Raw genomic sequence first — 17,894 nt, 5'->3', positions numbered from 1 at the left:
GATTAAAGCAGGTTCACACTGAGCACATGACAGACTTGACAGAGTCTGGAGATGCCGTGGAGAACGTTCTGCTGCCTGCAACATCCTCCAGCATGACCGGTTTGGCGGTGGGTCAGTCATGGTGTGGGGTGGCATTTCTTTGGGGGGGCTGCACAGCCCTCCATGTGCTCGCCAGAGGTAGCCTGACTGCCATTAGGTACCGAGTTGAGATCCTCAGACCCCTTGTGAGACCATATGCTGGTGCGGTTGGCCCTGGGTTCCTCCTAATGCAAGACAATGCTAGACCTCATGTGGCTGGAGTGTGTCAGCAGTTCCTGCAAGAGGAAGGCATTGATGCTATGGACTGGCCCGCCCATTCCCCAGACCTGAATCCAATTGAGCACATCTGGGACATCATGTCTCGCTCCATCCACCAACGCCACATTGCACCACAGACTGTCCAGGAGTTGACGGATGCTTTAGTCCAGGTCTGGGAGGAGATCTCTCAGGAGACCATCAGCCACCTCATCAGGAGCATAACCAGGCGTTGTAGGGAGGTCATACAGGCACGTCTATCCTGAGGTGCCAGAGCCGCCCGTCTGCACTGAGCCTCCAGAGCCGCCAGTCTGTCCTGAGCCGCCAGAGCTGCCAGTCTGTCCTAGCCGCCAGAGCCGCCAGTCTGTCCTGAGCCACCAGAGCCGTCAGCCAGCCTGGCCGTCAGCCAGCCAGGAGCCGCCAGAGTCGTCAGCCAGCCAGCAGCCGCCAGAGCCGTCAGCCAGCCAGGAGCCGCCAGAGCCGTCAGCCAGCCAGGAGCATCCAGAGCTGTCAGCCAGCCAGGAGCTTCCAGAGCCGTCAGTCAGCCAGGAGCTGCCAGAGCCGTCAGTCAGCCAGGAGCTGCCAGAGCCGTCAGTCAGCCAGGAGCTGCCAGAGCCGTCAGTCAGCCAGGAGCTGCCAGAGCCGTCAGCCAGCCAGGAGCTTCCAGAGCCGTCAGCCAGCCAGGAGCTGCCAGAGCCGTCAGCCAGCCAGGAGCTGCCAGAGCCGTCCTTCACTCCGGAGCTGCCGGACTCTCCCGCCTGTCCGTCGTCTCCCGCCTGACCGGCGCTGCCGGAGACTCCCGCCTGTCCGGCGCTGCCGGAATCTCCCGTCCATTCGGGACCCATGGCTAGGGTCCCCAGTTGGAGGTCGGCGGCGAGGGTCGCCGCTCGTAAGAGGCCACGGGGGTGGTTGAGGAGGCGGACATAAAGTGTGGTGAAGTGGGGTCCACGTCCCACGCCAGAGCCGCCACCGCGGACAGACGCCCACCCAGACCCTCCCCTATAGGTTCAGTCCGCACCTTTGGGGGGGGGGGGGGGTTACTGTCACGTTCTGAACATAGTTCTGTTATTTTATTCTTTGTTTTAGTGTGGGGGGTGGGCAGTCTGTTTGTTTTTCTATGTTGGTTTTTGTGTTCGGCCTAGTATGGTTCTCAATCAGAGGCAGGTGTCGTTAGTTGTCTCTGATTGAGAATCATACTTAGGTAGCCTGGGTTTCACTTTTGGTTTGTGGGTGTTTATTGTTTATTGTTTTGTATTTTAGTGTTCAGTTCGTTTTGAATAAATCATCATGAACACTTACGACGCTGCGCTTTGGTCCGATCCTTCTTCCACCTCTGAATGCCGTTACAACTACAGACACCCTGGTTCGAATCTAGGCTGTATCACAACCAGCTATTATTGGGAGTCCCATAGGGAAGTGCACAATTGGCACAGCATCGTCCGGGTTTGGCCGGTGTAGGCCGTCATTGTAAATAAGAATTTGTTCTGAAGTGAAAATATATGTTTTAGGCGTACTGTATATATCCTGTTTTTATATTTCACTTAAGAAGACAATGCCAGTTATGTGGATAATTGTTAACTTAGGCCTACTACTGATTCAAGTTCATTTCCACCTATTGTTGAAGCATTAACTTTAACATTGATCTTGTGTCTAATCCTCTGACTGATAAAAAGTCATGTTTGTCTTTGGGGAGATTTACTCAAACATCAAGCCACCATAAAACACTGCCTTCCTGTCTCATAGGCCTGAATGTTCATTTTTCCCATTGACATAACTGCACGATTGAGGCAAAAAATTGCAAAGTTCCAAATGTACTTTTCAAGTTAGAATTCTATGCATAATCCCTTGATCAAAGCATCCGTCCATACACAATACTAAGCACTTCATATGTGACACAGTAAGGCCCAATCAATATAATGCTCATAAACAAGCCTATTTAAGTTAGAATTGAATGATGAACTTTTCCCAAAACAGGGGAATTAGCTTTCCTATGTCCTCCTCACTGTTTGCACTAGAGACATGTGTACCACCTATGCTTCACTATTTTATAATATGCCCACCAATTTTCAATCCTATTATATATGGAGAGAGGCTGGTCAAACTAAGACAGGCTTGTAAAAACATACTAGATCTGTACCCTAAAATATGAATCTTCATGATTGCTTCATTGTGCCATTGAATTTAGTGGCTATTTGCTTATAGTTGTAATCACTGACTATAAACATGGCAATGGACTTTCACAGTTGCTCAAAGACAATTAAATGTTTGCATCAGTTTGCATTGTATTTAACCTTTACATGTCTCTTGCCATATCATCTTCATATTCAGACCCAGTAACAGCACAAAGGCAGTAATTCAATCAATTTCAAATGAAGTAGAATCACACTGTGGTTCACTTAGAATGTTATGCTGTACCAGAGGTGTTCTCCATGTTAACACTGACACACCCCACAAACTTTTCCTCTCAGGGACATTATCATGGAATATTGGTGTGAAACAACACCTGTGCTTAAATTACAGTGTGCACATATCTTGAAGAATTAAGCAGAAACAGACTGGCCAGGCAGTTAGGCCAAATGCCAGATGGGCTGGACAATCTTTAGCTCAGTGGCCGGTCTAAAAAGTTTGAAAGCATAGAGATAGAGAACTCTTGTGGCCAAAAGCCACGAGAGTAGTAACTGGGTTGGACTTCCTATGGGTTAAGGAAGGATAACATCATTCCATGAAGGTCATCATGAGGGATCAGCCAATGAATCATACTTGTGGGCAAACTGCAGGTGGCAGTAAATCACCAACTTTATACCTGTTCAAACAACACTCTCAGAGTGGCATTATGCAACCTTTCAGATTGTTTGCCAACTCATAGAAGTAGTAGAATAAGAAAATTGACAACTTCAAAATGTAGATGGCCTCAATGGCGCTGCCCATACTCTCACAGACGTCATATTGGGACAGATATGCTGACGCGATGTCTATGTTTGTAACACAAACTGAGGTGTCTTAATAGAGGGAACACTTAAACAACACAATGTAACTCCAAGTCAATCACACTTCTGTGAAATCAAATTGTCCACTTAGGAAGCAACACTGATTGACAATGCATTTCACATGCTGTTGTGCAAATGAAATAGACAACAGGTGGAAATTATAGGCAATTAGCAAGACACCCCCAATAAAGGAGTGGTTCTGCAGGTGGTGACCACAGACCACTTCTCAGTTCCTATGCTTCCTGGCTGATGTTTTGGTCACTTTTGAATGCTGGCGGTGCTTTCACTCTAGTGGTAGCATGAGACGAAGTCTACAACCCATACAAGTGGCTCAGGTAGTGCAGCTCATCCAGGATGGCACATCAATACGAGCTGTGGCAAGAAGGTTTGCTGTGTCTGTCAGCGTAGTGTCCAGAGCATGGAGGCGCTACCAGGAGACAGGCCAGTACATCAGGAGACGTGGAGGAGGACGTAGGAGGGCAACAACCCAGCAGCAGGACCGCTACCTCTGCCTTTGTGCAAGGAGGAGCAGGAGGAGCACTGCCAGATCCCTGCAAAATGACCTCCAGCAGGCCACAAATGTGCATGTGTCTGCTCAAACGGTCAGAAACAGACTCCTTGAGGGTGGTATGAAGGCCCGACGTCCACAGGTGGGGGTTGTGCTTACAGCCCAACACCGTGCAGGACGTTTGGCATTTGCCAGAGAACACCAAGATTGGCAAATTCGCCACTGGCACCCTGTGCTCTTCACAGATTAAAGCAGGTTCACACTGAGCACATGACAGACTTGACAGAGTCTGGAGATGCCGTGGAGAACGTTCTGCTGCCTGCAACATCCTCCAGCATGACCGGTTTGGCGGTGGGTCAGTCATGGTGTGGGGTGGCATTTCTTTGGGGGGGCTGCACAGCCCTCCATGTGCTCGCCAGAGGTAGCCTGACTGCCATTAGGTACCGAGTTGAGATCCTCAGACCCCTTGTGAGACCATATGCTGGTGCGGTTGGCCCTGGGTTCCTCCTAATGCAAGACAATGCTAGACCTCATGTGGCTGGAGTGTGTCAGCAGTTCCTGCAAGAGGAAGGCATTGATGCTATGGACTGGCCCGCCCATTCCCCAGACCTGAATCCAATTGAGCACATCTGGGACATCATGTCTCGCTCCATCCACCAACGCCACATTGCACCACAGACTGTCCAGGAGTTGACGGATGCTTTAGTCCAGGTCTGGGAGGAGATCTCTCAGGAGACCATCAGCCACCTCATCAGGAGCATAACCAGGCGTTGTAGGGAGGTCATACAGGCACGTCTATCCTGAGGTGCCAGAGCCGCCCGTCTGCACTGAGCCTCCAGAGCCGCCAGTCTGTCCTGAGCCGCCAGAGCTGCCAGTCTGTCCTAGCCGCCAGAGCCGCCAGTCTGTCCTGAGCCACCAGAGCCGTCAGCCAGCCTGGCCGTCAGCCAGCCAGGAGCCGCCAGAGTCGTCAGCCAGCCAGCAGCCGCCAGAGCCGTCAGCCAGCCAGGAGCCGCCAGAGCCGTCAGCCAGCCAGGAGCATCCAGAGCTGTCAGCCAGCCAGGAGCTTCCAGAGCCGTCAGTCAGCCAGGAGCTGCCAGAGCCGTCAGTCAGCCAGGAGCTGCCAGAGCCGTCAGTCAGCCAGGAGCTGCCAGAGCCGTCAGTCAGCCAGGAGCTGCCAGAGCCGTCAGCCAGCCAGGAGCTTCCAGAGCCGTCAGCCAGCCAGGAGCTGCCAGAGCCGTCAGCCAGCCAGGAGCTGCCAGAGCCGTCCTTCACTCCGGAGCTGCCGGACTCTCCCGCCTGTCCGGCGTCTCCCGCCTGACCGGCGCTGCCGGAGACTCCCGCCTGTCCGGCGCTGCCGGAATCTCCCGTCCATTCGGGACCCATGGCTAGGGTCCCCAGTTGGAGGTCGGCGGCGAGGGTCGCCGCTCGTAAGAGGCCACGGGGGTGGTTGAGGAGGCGGACATAAAGTGTGGTGAAGTGGGGTCCACGTCCCACGCCAGAGCCGCCACCGCGGACAGACGCCCACCCAGACCCTCCCCTATAGGTTCAGTCCGCACCTTTGGGGGGGGGGGGGGGTTACTGTCACGTTCTGAACATAGTTCTGTTATTTTATTCTTTGTTTTAGTGTGGGGGGTGGGCAGTCTGTTTGTTTTTCTATGTTGGTTTTTGTGTTCGGCCTAGTATGGTTCTCAATCAGAGGCAGGTGTCGTTAGTTGTCTCTGATTGAGAATCATACTTAGGTAGCCTGGGTTTCACTTTTGGTTTGTGGGTGTTTATTGTTTATTGTTTTGTATTTTAGTGTTCAGTTCGTTTTGAATAAATCATCATGAACACTTACGACGCTGCGCTTTGGTCCGATCCTTCTTCCACCTCTGAATGCTGTTACAACTACAGACACCCTGGTTCGAATCTAGGCTGTATCACAACCAGCTATTATTGGGAGTCCCATAGGGAAGTGCACAATTGGCACAGCATCGTCCGGGTTTGGCCGGTGTAGGCCGTCATTGTAAATAAGAATTTGTTCTGAAGTGAAAATATATGTTTTAGGCGTACTGTATATATCCTGTTTTTATATTTCACTTAAGAAGACAATGCCAGTTATGTGGATAATTGTTAACTTAGGCCTACTACTGATTCAAGTTCATTTCCACCTATTGTTGAAGCATTAACTTTAACATTGATCTTGTGTCTAATCCTCTGACTGATAAAAAGTCATGTTTGTCTTTGGGGAGATTTACTCAAACATCAAGCCACCATAAAACACTGCCTTCCTGTCTCATAGGCCTGAATGTTCATTTTTCCCATTGACATAACTGCACGATTGAGGCAAAAAATTGCAAAGTTCCAAATGTACTTTTCAAGTTAGAATTCTATGCATAATCCCTTGATCAAAGCATCCGTCCATACACAATACTAAGCACTTCATATGTGACACAGTAAGGCCCAATCAATATAATGCTCATAAACAAGCCTATTTAAGTTAGAATTGAATGATGAACTTTTCCCAAAACAGGGGAATTAGCTTTCCTATGTCCTCCTCACTGTTTGCACTAGAGACATGTGTACCACCTATGCTTCACTATTTTATAATATGCCCACCAATTTTCAATCCTATTATATATGGAGAGAGGCTGGTCAAACTAAGACAGGCTTGTAAAAACATACTAGATCTGTACCCTAAAATATGAATCTTCATGATTGCTTCATTGTGCCATTGAATTTAGTGGCTATTTGCTTATAGTTGTAATCACTGACTATAAACATGGCAATGGACTTTCACAGTTGCTCAAAGACAATTAAATGTTTGCATCAGTTTGCATTGTATTTAACCTTTACATGTCTCTTGCCATATCATCTTCATATTCAGACCCAGTAACAGCACAAAGGCAGTAATTCAATCAATTTCAAATGAAGTAGAATCACACTGTGGTTCACTTAGAATGTTATGCTGTACCAGAGGTGTTCTCCATGTTAACACTGACACACCCCACAAACTTTTCCTCTCAGGGACATTATCATGGAATATTGGTGTGAAACAACACCTGTGCTTAAATTACAGTGTGCACATATCTTGAAGAATTAAGCAGAAACAGACTGGCCAGGCAGTTAGGCCAAATGCCAGATGGGCTGGACAATCTTTAGCTCAGTGGCCGGTCTAAAAAGTTTGAAAGCATAGAGATAGAGAACTCTTGTGGCCAAAAGCCACGAGAGTAGTAACTGGGTTGGACTTCCTATGGGTTAAGGAAGGATAACATCATTCCATGAAGGTCATCATGAGGGATCAGCCAATGAATCATACTTGTGGGCAAACTGCAGGTGGCAGTAAATCACCAACTTTATACCTGTTCAAACAACACTCTCAGAGTGGCATTATGCAACCTTTCAGATTGTTTGCCAACTCATAGAAGTAGTAGAATAAGAAAATTGACAACTTCAAAATGTAGATGGCCTCAATGGCGCTGCCCATACTCTCACAGACGTCATATTGGGACAGATATGCTGACGCGATGTCTATGTTTGTAACACAAACTGAGGTGTCTTTAGATTAAGTGTATTTGAGTGGGGAACTGGCCTGAACTTCCTCATTTTACATGAAACTATTTAAAAAAATGCATTTGAATTATTTTCAATTACATAAACAATAAATAATGCAAAAATAGTTGTATTTATTTTAGGATGACTAAATTAATAAACTATTTGATCAAGAAAATGCATCCATCCCTTTTTTTACAGGAAATTATTTGTTTATTTGACTTTCTAATTCACATTTTTTCAAAATATCAAAAGGATCTACTAGATCCGCCCATTTACATCCTTTTCTCTGTCCCCAACCCCCCTGAAACACACATACATGCCCACTGAAATGCTAAATTGGAAGGACATCGGGTCAGCGACACACCACCATCCCTTATTTGACTTTCCTACAGTAAAATAGGCTTAACAAAATGCATAATAATTCACAAAAAAATGCAAAACAAAGGAGTAACAAGCGATTAGGTTGATGATAAAAACATTCAGTTCTGGCGGCTCACATTCTGTCATAAGTTCTTGTGATACCTGGGATTCAAACCGGCAACCCTTGCCCTGCTGCTGTACCATCTAAAGTCATAATTGGTACCAGTTTACGTTCAGATTTTCGATGAGGAAAATCAAGAGAGTTAGGAAAGATTCTTGTTCTTATAATTTTTGTAATACATGTTCTGATCTCCTTGGTCCTAATACCATATATGATAGGGTGTACCAGTGGTGGGAAAATAATGGACTGTACTGATATTAATACATTAACCTCCTTGCTAACTGTGCTGTGCCTGTTGTAAATAACAGAAAAAAGGATGGCTGTAGAGAAGTTGATGAAAGTGATCAAGTGGGGAGTACACGTATTAAAAGCCTTAGTTCGTGACTCCTTTGAGACTTTCAAGCAAACAAGTAATATTTTGATGTATGAGAGCACAACTAACACAAAAGGTAAAACCACTAGACTTGATATGATACATATACCATACAGGTTACTCAGTGCACTTTCAACACAGGAGAGTTTAACAACTGCTAAGTTATCACAAAAAAGCTTGTTGATATTGTAGCTGCACACAGGCAGCCTAGAAGTGATAAATATTTGAAAAGCAAGCATAGTTATGGGAATAAAATATACCAATGCTACCAACATCTTCACTTTAGAAGGGGTCATAATGCTATGATATTGCAATGGCTTACAAATTGAGACATACCTGTCATATGCCATCACTGCTAGAATAACGTAAGCACACGTTGCATATACACTGCTGAAAAACACCTGCAATAAACAACCTTTGTGAGAGATGTCCTTTATGTCATTAACAAGATTGTCCATGATCTTCGGACAGACGGATAAACACCCAATCAGTCCATTCACCGCCAAGTTGAACAGAAATATGTACATGGGCTTGTGTAAGTGTGATTCTAAGTAGATGACAAGCATGAGACTGATGTTGGCAAATATTGTAATGAAGAAAAGCAAAAATGTTAAGAAAAAAGCTGCGTAGTTGAGTGGGCCTGGAGGTCCATACGCAGTGAAAAATACAGTGCTATGCAAGACAGTTTGGTTCATATTTCCTGAGTAAAAGACAATTAGAATCAGAAGTTATCAGACATCATTTTACATATAATATAATGCAGTAATAAAATAAACATTTAGAAAATATGCAAATGTCAAAATAGTTACCATCAGGTTAATACACTAGAGTTGGTGTGAATGAATTTGATGAAGATGAGAACATTCTACAATGAACAGTCTTCCAAGTAAGATGTTGGCTGGCATGATACATTTGAGCCTTTTTTATACCTTCACCATATCATAATTGACATGAGTATTTTTAGTATTTTCCAAATTAAAGCAATGTCTTAGAGAGATGTCACCCAATGGCATTAATTAAGGATGTATTTGTATCACTTCGTTTGAGATCAGGGAGGTGTTTGTGTTTGTTTGACTGTAGTCCAATTATTTTGGTTCACTTAAATGGGCAATCTTACATTTTCAAACTTTTAAAATAATCATATGCACCCATTGATTCTTGAAAAATATACTTATGAATGCCTCATGGGCTTAGTCAACTGTCTTACCCCATAAGAACCCAAAATATAAGCTTGTTTCACTCCATTGTTTATAAACAATATAACTGAAAACAAACACTGTATAGCCTCAAAACATGGTTAAAAATATGATTTTGATATCATGGATGGTCAGTCCTTGCTTCTATGAATTTGGACGATATACACCACCGCCAGCAACAGGTTGACTTTATTAGGGGTCATGATGGTGTGGTACTGCAAGGGCTTACAAATAGAGCCAAACTGGTCACAGGCAATCACTGTTAGAATCAGATATGAATAGACTCTACTGAAAGAGATTGGATTAAACAGCCAAGCGAGATATCTTGGATTCCCACGAGGAGGTATCTCATGATCTTTGGACAGACTGAATAACTTTCAATTACAGCCAAGTGGAACAAAAACATGTAGACTTGTTTCAATGGAGATGACCATGAGAAACAGGAGTCACGTTCTGACCTTAGTTCTTTTGTTATGTCTTTGTTTTAGGTTGGTCAGGGCGTGAGTTGGGGTGGGTTGTCTATGTTCGTTTTCTATGTTGTGTTTTGCGTTTGGCCTGATACGGTTCTCAATCAGAGGCATGTGTCGTTAGTTGTCTCTGATTGAGAATCATACTTAGGTAGCCTTTTCCCACCTGTGTTGTGGGTGATTGTTTTCTGAATACATTGTAGGATTTTTTATGAATTTATTTGCAAATTATGGTGGAAAATAAGTATTTGGTCACCTACAAACAAGCAAGATTTCTGTCTCTCACAGACCTGTAACTTCTTCTTTAACTTCTTCGATATAGGGGGCGCTCTTTTAATATTTGGATGAAAAACGTTCCCGTTTTAAACAAGATATTTTGTCACGAAAAGATGCTCAACTATGCATATAATTGACAGCTTTGGAAAGAAAACACTCTGACGTTTCCAAAACTGCAAAGATATTGTCTGTGAGTGCCACAGAACTGATGTTACAGGCGAAACCCAGATAAAAATCCAATCAGGAAGTGCCAAATTTTTTGAAACCGCCTCATTCCAATGACTCCTTATATGGCTGTGGAGGAGCTAGGGGTCAGCTTACGTTTTCCACGTTTTCCCCAAGGTGTCTGCAGCATTGTGACGTATTTGTAGGCGTATCATTGGAAGATTGACCATAAGAGACTACATCTACCAGGTGGTCGCTTGGTGTCCTCTGTCGCAATTATTGCGTAATCTCCAGCTGCAGTATTTTTCCGTTTGCCTTTGATGAGAAACCGACTGCCAGGAATGATTTTTCATTTAATAGAATTGTGAAAAACACCTTGAGGATTGATTCTAAACAACGTTTGCCATGTTTCTGTCGATATTATGGAGCTAATTTGGAAAAAAGTTTGGCGTTGTGTTGACTGCATTTTCGTTTTTTTTTCTTAGGCAAACGGAGCTATTTCTCTTACACAAATAATCTCTTTGGAAAAGATGAACATTTGCTATCTAACTGAGAGTCTCGTCATTGAAAACATCCGAAGTTCTTCAAAGGTAAATTATTTTATTTGAATGCTTTTCTTGTTTTTGTGAAAATGTTGCCTGCTGAATGCTAGGCTTAATGCTATGCTAGGCTATCAATACTCTTACACAAATGCTTGTGTAGCTTTGGTTAAAGCAAATTTTGAAAATCTGAGATGACAGTGTTGTTAACAAAAGGCTAAGCTTGTGTTTCAATATATTTATTTAATTTCATTTGCGATTTTCATGAATAGGAAACGTTGCGTTATGGTAATGAGCTTGAGGCTATGATTACGCTCCCGGATACGGGATTGCTCGACGCTAGAGGTTAAGAGGCTCCTCTGTCCTCCACTCGTTACCTGCATTAATGGCACCTCTTTGAACTTGTTATCAGTATAAAAGACACCTGTCCACAACCTCAAACAGTCACACTCCAAACTCCACTATGGCCAAGCCCAAAGAGCTGTCAAAGGACACCAGAAACAAAATTGTAGACCTGCACCAGGCTGGGAAGACTGAATCTGCAATAGGTAAGCAGCATGGTTTGAAGAAATCAACTGTGGGAGCAATTATTAGGAAATGAAGACATACAAGACCACTGATAATCTCCCTCGATCTGGGGCTCCACGCAAGATCTCACCCCGTGGGGTCAAAATGATCACAAGAACGGTGAGCAAAAATCCCAGAACCACACGGGGGGATCTAGTGAATGACCTGCAGAGAGCTGGGACCAAAGTAACAAAGCCTACCATCAGTAACACACTACGCCGCCAGGGACTCAAATCCTGCAGTGCCAGACGTGTCCCCCTGCTTAAGCCAGTACATGTCCAGGCTCGTCTGAAGTTTGCTAGAGAGCATTTGGATGATCCAGAAGAAGATTGGGAGAATGTCATATGGTCAGATGAAACCAAAATATAACTTTTGGTAAAAACTCAACTCGTCGTGTTTGGAGGACAAAGAATGCTGGGTTGCATCCAAAGAACACCATACCTACTGTGAAGCATGGGGGTGGAAACATCATGCTTTGGGGCTGTTTTTCTGCAAAGGGACCAGGACGACTGATCCGTGTAAAGGAAAGAATGAATGGGGCCATGTATCGTGAGATTTTGAGTGAAAACCTCCTTCCATCAGCAAGGGTATTGAAGATGATGGGCAATGAAGGAGTGGCTTCGTAAGAAGCATTTCAAGGTCTTGGAGTGGCCTAGCCAGTCTCCAGAGCTCAACCCCATAGAAAATCTTTGGAGGGAGTTGAAAGTCCGTGTTGCCCAACAACAGCCCCAAAACATCACTGCTCTAGAGGAGATCTGCATGGAGGAATGGGCCAAAATACCAGCAACAGTGTGTGAAAACCTTGTGAAGACTTACAGAAAACATTTGACCTCTGTCATTGCCAACAAAGGGTATATAACAAAGTATTGAAATAAACTTTTGTTATTGAACAAATACTTATTTTCCACCATAATTTGCAAATAAATTCATTAAAAATTCTACAATGTGATTTTCTACATTTTTTTCTCATTTTATCTGTCATAGTTGAAGTGTACCTATGATGAAAATTATAGGCCTCTCTCATCTTTTTAAGTGGGAGAACTTGCACAATTGGTGGCTGACTAAATACTTTTTTTGCCCCACTGTACATCACAAACAGAAATATACAGTGGAAGTCGGAAGTTTACATAGCCCTTAGTCAAATACATTTAAACTCAGTTTTTTACAATTCCTGACATTTAATCCTAATAAAAAATCCCTGTGAGTTATGATCACCACTTTATTTTAAGAATGTGAAATGTTAGAATAAGAGTAGAGAGAATTATTTATTTCAGCTTTTATTTCTTTCATCACATTCCTAGTGGGTCAGAAGTTTGCATACACTCAATTAGTATTTGGTAGCATTGCCTTTAAATTGTTTAACTTGGGTCAATCGTTTCGAGTAGCCTTCCACAAGCTTCCCACAATAAGTTTGGGGAATTTTGACTCATTCCTCCTGACAGAGCTGGTGTAACTGAGTTGGGTATGTAGGCCTCCTTGCTCGCACACGCTTTTTCAGTTCTGCCCTCAAATTTTCTATAGGCTTGAGGTCAGGGCTTTGTGATGGCCACTCTAATACCTTGACTTTGTTGTCCTTAAGCCATTTTGCCACAACTTTGGAAGTATGCTTGGGGACATTGTCCATTTGGAAGACCCATTTGGGACCAGGCTTTAACTTCCTGACTGATGTCTTGAGATGTTGCTTCAATATATCCACAGAATTTTCCTACCTCATGATGCCATTTATTTTGTGAAGTGCACCAGTCCCTACTGCAGCAAAGCACCCCCATAATATGATGCTGCCACCCCTGTGCTTCATGGTTGGGATGGTGTTCTTCGGCTTGCAAGCCTCCCCCTTTGTCCTCCAAACATAACGATAGTCATTATGGCCAAACAGTTCTATTTCTGTTTCATCAGACCAGAGGACATTTCTCCAAAAAGTACGGCGTTTGTCCCCATGTGCATTTGCAAACTATAGTCTGGCTTTTTTATGGCAGTTTTGGAGCAGTGGCTTCTTCCTTGCTGAGTGGCCTTTCATGTTATGTCGATATAGGACTCGTTTACTTTGGATATAGATACTTTTGTACCTGTTTCCTCCACCATCTTCACAAGGTCCTTTGCTGTTGTTCTGGGATTTATTTTCACTTCTCGCACCAAAGTACGTTCCTCTCTAGGAGACAGAAAGCGTCTCCTTCCTGAGCGGTATGACGGCTGTGTGGTTCCATGGTGTTTATACTTGCGTACTATTGTTTGTACAGATGAACGTTGTACCTTCAGGCATTTGGAAATTGCTCCCAAGGATGAACCAGACTTGTGGAGGTCTACAATTTTCTTTCTGAGGTCTTGTTTGATTTCTTTAGATTTTCCCATGATGTCAAGCAAAGAGGCGCTGAGGTTGAAGGTAGGCCTTGAAATACATCCACAGCTACACATCCAATTGACTCTAATTATGTCAATTAGCCTATCGGAAGCTTCTAAAACCATGACATAATTATCGGGAATTTTCCAAGTTGTTTAAAGGCACAGTCAACTTAGTGTATGTAAACTTTTGACCCACTGGAATTATGATACAGTGAAATAATCTGTCTGTAAACAATTGTTGGAAAAATTACTTGTGTCATGCCCAAAGTAGATTTGTTTTTGGCAAGTCCTAACCAACTTGCCCAAACTATAGTTTGTTAACAAGAAAGTTGTTTATTGGTTGAAAAACTAGTTTTAATGACTCCATCCTAAGTGTATGTAAACTTCCTACTTCAACTGTATGCCGCTCAAGCCCTTTCTCCCCAATTAAGGTGCCACCAACCTCCTATGGAGTGAACATATATTTAAGAATTAAGCAGAAACAGACTGGCCAGGTAATTACGGCAAATGCCAGATGTGTCATTCCTTTAGCTCAGCGCCCAGTCTATAAAGTTTGCAAGCGTAGAGATAGATATTGGACTCAAGTGGCCAAACGTCACTAGAGTAGTAACTGGGTGGGACTTCATATGGGTTAAGGAAGGATCTCATAATTCCATACAGGTCACCAGGAGGGATTAGCCAATGCATTAAATTTATGAGCAAACATTCCATAACTGCAGGTGGCAATAAATAGCCAAACTTGGCTTCATACCTGTTAAAAAAAACTCGTAGAAGAAGGAAATGGACTACTTCAAAATGGAGTATGGCGCTTCCAGTGATCTTAGACGCCATACAGCCCATATTGGGCTGATCTTCCTCATTGTACATGAATCTCTTTCAAAAATGCATTTGAAGCATTTTAATTTACAATAAATAATGCAATGTTTTATTCAGTGTAGCATGACTAAATTAATAAACAACTGTTTGATCAAGAAAATGGATTCATCCCTTTTATTTTAAAGGAAATTAGTTGTGTATTTCATTTGCTAATTAAAATGTAATCTAAATATCAAAAGAATCTGCTAGAACTGTCACTTCTAGAAGACTACTTTAATGCCCATTTGTTGAAACAGAATTTATTACATCCTTTTACTTTGTTCCCAACCCCACTGAAACACACATACATGTCCATTGACATGCTAGAAGAACACACAGCAGCATCACTGATTTGACTTTACTACAGTAAAATACATTTAACGAAATGCAGAAGAATTCACAGAAATCGAATGCAATACAAAGGAGAAGAGATTAGGTTGATGATCAAAACAAATGTATAAGCATTCAGTTCTGGCAGATGTTCCTGTCAGACCTGGGATTCAAACCATCAACCCTGCCCTGCTGCTGTAATATCTAAAGTCATAATTGGTACCAGTTTAGGTTCAGATGTTCGATGAGGAAAATCAAGAGAGTTAGGAAAGATTCTTGTTCTTATAATTTTTGTAACACATGTCCTGATCTCCTTGGTCCTAATACCATATATGATAGGGTGTACCAGTGGTGGGAAAAGAATGGACTGTACTGATATTAATACATTAACCTCCTTGATAACTGTGCTGTGCCTGTTGTAAATAACAGAAAAAAGGATGGCTTGCAGAGAAGTTGATGAAAGTGATCAAGTGGGGAGTACACACATTAAAAGCCTTCTTTCATTACTCCTTTGAGGATTTACTATTTTGACATATGAGAGCACAACTAACACCAAAGGTAAAACTACTAGACTTGATATGATACATATACCATACAGGTTACTCAGTGCACTTTCAACACAGGAGAGTTTAACAACTGCTTAGTCATCACAAAAAAACATAGATTGTTTCCTGCACAAGGGAGCCTTGAAGTGATAAACATTTGAAAAGAGTTATGGGAATAATAATAATAATATATACCAATGTTCTGATATTGAAATTGCTTACAAATGGTGACATACCTGTCATAAGCCATCACTGCTAGAATAACATGAAGACATGTTACATATACATTGCAGAAATGTAACGGTGGGCCAAGAGAACAGAGGTGGCAGAGCTGGTTGGGGTGTAGGGTCGTCCCAAAGATCCCTGTTAGCATCTGTTTAAGCACAACCTGAAGGTAGGGAGGGCAGCGCCCCTTGATGCTCTGTAGTTATGCAGTTAACTAGCTAATATGACACAAATCATTCTCAGTTACAATACATTATAAACTTGATGCTTTACAATAATCATTGGTCTACAGAAAAATTATGGCAAAATTATACATATTTGCACAGTCAATGATAGCAACTATAAGTAACAAAACATAATTCAATATTACAAAAATCATCTGTTTATGTTTTAGGGTGAAGTCCTAGTACCTTTTTACAAGCCTGCCTGATTTTAACCATCCTAACGCCATGCATTAAAGGATTGAAAAGTGGTGGACATATCAGAAAATAAACTAATAAAATAGTGCGAAGTATAGGTGGAAGATGTGCAGTATCATATCTTCCTTGTAGAATCACAAATAAACAGCCAAATAAGAAGTTCAGCAAAGAGGCTATATGTGGTGTACAGGTGTTAAATGCTTTCTGCTTCGTCTCTTTAGAAGACTTTAAACATACCTGTAGAATTCTTACATATGAGTATATGGTAGGAAATATAGTACAAGAAAAAGAAAGCACAGTGCAAACAAGACCCCATATGTTATTCAGCATAGTATTTGAACAGGCAAGCTTGACGACTGAGTAGTTGTCACAATACAGTCTGTCTAGAATGTTACCACAAAATTGCAGTCGCAAACTCAGGGAGATAACGATGGCGATTAGGAAAAAAGAATACACCCAGGGCAGTAGAATTAAGCCAGAAATTATTTTAGGTGTCATAATATTGTTATACTGTAGAGGATAACAAATAGAGATGTACCTGTCATAGGACATAACTGCTAAATTACAAAATTCTGTTATAGCATATGTGCACAACACATAAACCTGGAGATAACAATAAAGAAGGGAAATATCATGTGTGTCAGACAGCAAGTAAAACATGAGAGCAGGAAACAAACCAGTGCTCCCATACAACTGATTAACAAACAAAGCACATAGAAACAGATACATGGGTTCATGAAGGCTTCTTTCAATGCAGATAACTCCAATAAGTAAAGCATTGGCAAGAATGATGACAAAATATAAAACAGTTACTACAGCAAAGTAGAAATACTTCATTTGTCCGATATCACCGTATGCAGCAAGCCTAAAGACCTCGTAGTGAGTAGAGTTTTCCATGGTCCTGGGAGTTGGTAAAGATGTGCTGTCAATGTTTGAAGGAGAGGAGCAAATCCTCCTACTGAAGCTTAAATATATATTAAAATCATGAAATCATAAACATCAAACAACCTAAATGGATTATTCCTTGACTTGTTCATTCAGAGATACATTTGCTCACATCTATACTCACCAATACAGACAGCTTTAGATTCTTCTGATAAAATAATTCATTGCCTAAAACAAACAATATTATACTTTGTATCCGGCACTCATGTTACTTATCAAAATGAAATGGAAAATAATGAATTGATTACCTGTAAAGTATGCTAAATCCAACATTTTGACAGACCATCTCTAATCATTGATGAACTGCTTAAACTCCTCAAACGATTCCTATACTTATACCTATAAAAAAAAACACCTGCCATGGTGTGATATGCAAGTGTACACCAATACCTGGGGACAATTAGATATTCTCAGAGTCACGGAAACCGTCCAGAGAAAAACAGACACCATTTTGTACCACAGGCCATCTAGGGAGGAGGTGCAAAGCCTTTCTTAAAATCTATACAAACTACAGTAACTCATAGAGAAAAGTAGATTACACAAGGCATGTACAACTGATGTGAAATGGCTAGCTTGTTGGCAGTGCTATCTTTTGTTCAATCGGTGATGTCACTCTTTCTGAGACCTAGAAGTAGTTGTTTCCCTTGCTCTGCAAGGGCCATGGCTTTTGTGGATTGACAGGTAACGATGCTTCGTGGGTGACGGTTCTTGATGTGGTCAGAGGGTCCCTGGTTTTAGCCCAGGTTGGGGCAAGGCAGGGGATGGAAGCAATACTGTTACAGTACACATGGTAAGAGGGACATGTGTACTGGTAGGCTTTGTTAGTGGCCTATGATGCTGTTAAAACA

The 17,894-nt window shown here is 42.7% G+C and overlaps 2 protein-coding genes and 1 pseudogene across 2 annotated transcripts; all 3 read right to left on the bottom strand.

Annotated features, from left to right (window-relative positions):
* Positions 1-7,510: 7,510 nt before the first annotated feature.
* On the bottom strand, positions 7,511-8,872 carry LOC118943994 (olfactory receptor 2AT4-like). The gene has a single exon (XM_036961070.2). It carries the CDS (start codon positions 8,870-8,872, stop codon positions 7,853-7,855), a length of 1,020 nt encoding a protein of 339 aa, XP_036816965.2. The 3' UTR covers positions 7,511-7,852.
* A 632-nt stretch (positions 8,873-9,504) lies between these two features.
* On the bottom strand, positions 9,505-15,830 carry LOC118943993 (olfactory receptor 52K1-like; annotated as a pseudogene).
* A 225-nt stretch (positions 15,831-16,055) lies between these two features.
* Positions 16,056-16,998, bottom strand: LOC110503332 (olfactory receptor 11A1-like). Its single transcript, XM_021581698.3, has one exon. It carries the CDS (start codon positions 16,996-16,998, stop codon positions 16,066-16,068), a length of 933 nt encoding a protein of 310 aa, XP_021437373.3. The 3' UTR covers positions 16,056-16,065.
* Positions 16,999-17,894: the final 896 nt, after the last annotated feature.

Source organism: Oncorhynchus mykiss, chromosome 24 (assembly GCF_057628025.1).
Source record: "Oncorhynchus mykiss isolate SJ-2025 chromosome 24, ASM5762802v1, whole genome shotgun sequence".
Classification (NCBI taxonomy): Eukaryota; Metazoa; Chordata; class Actinopteri; order Salmoniformes; family Salmonidae; genus Oncorhynchus; species Oncorhynchus mykiss.
This window is presented reverse-complemented; position numbering and strand designations above follow the sequence as displayed.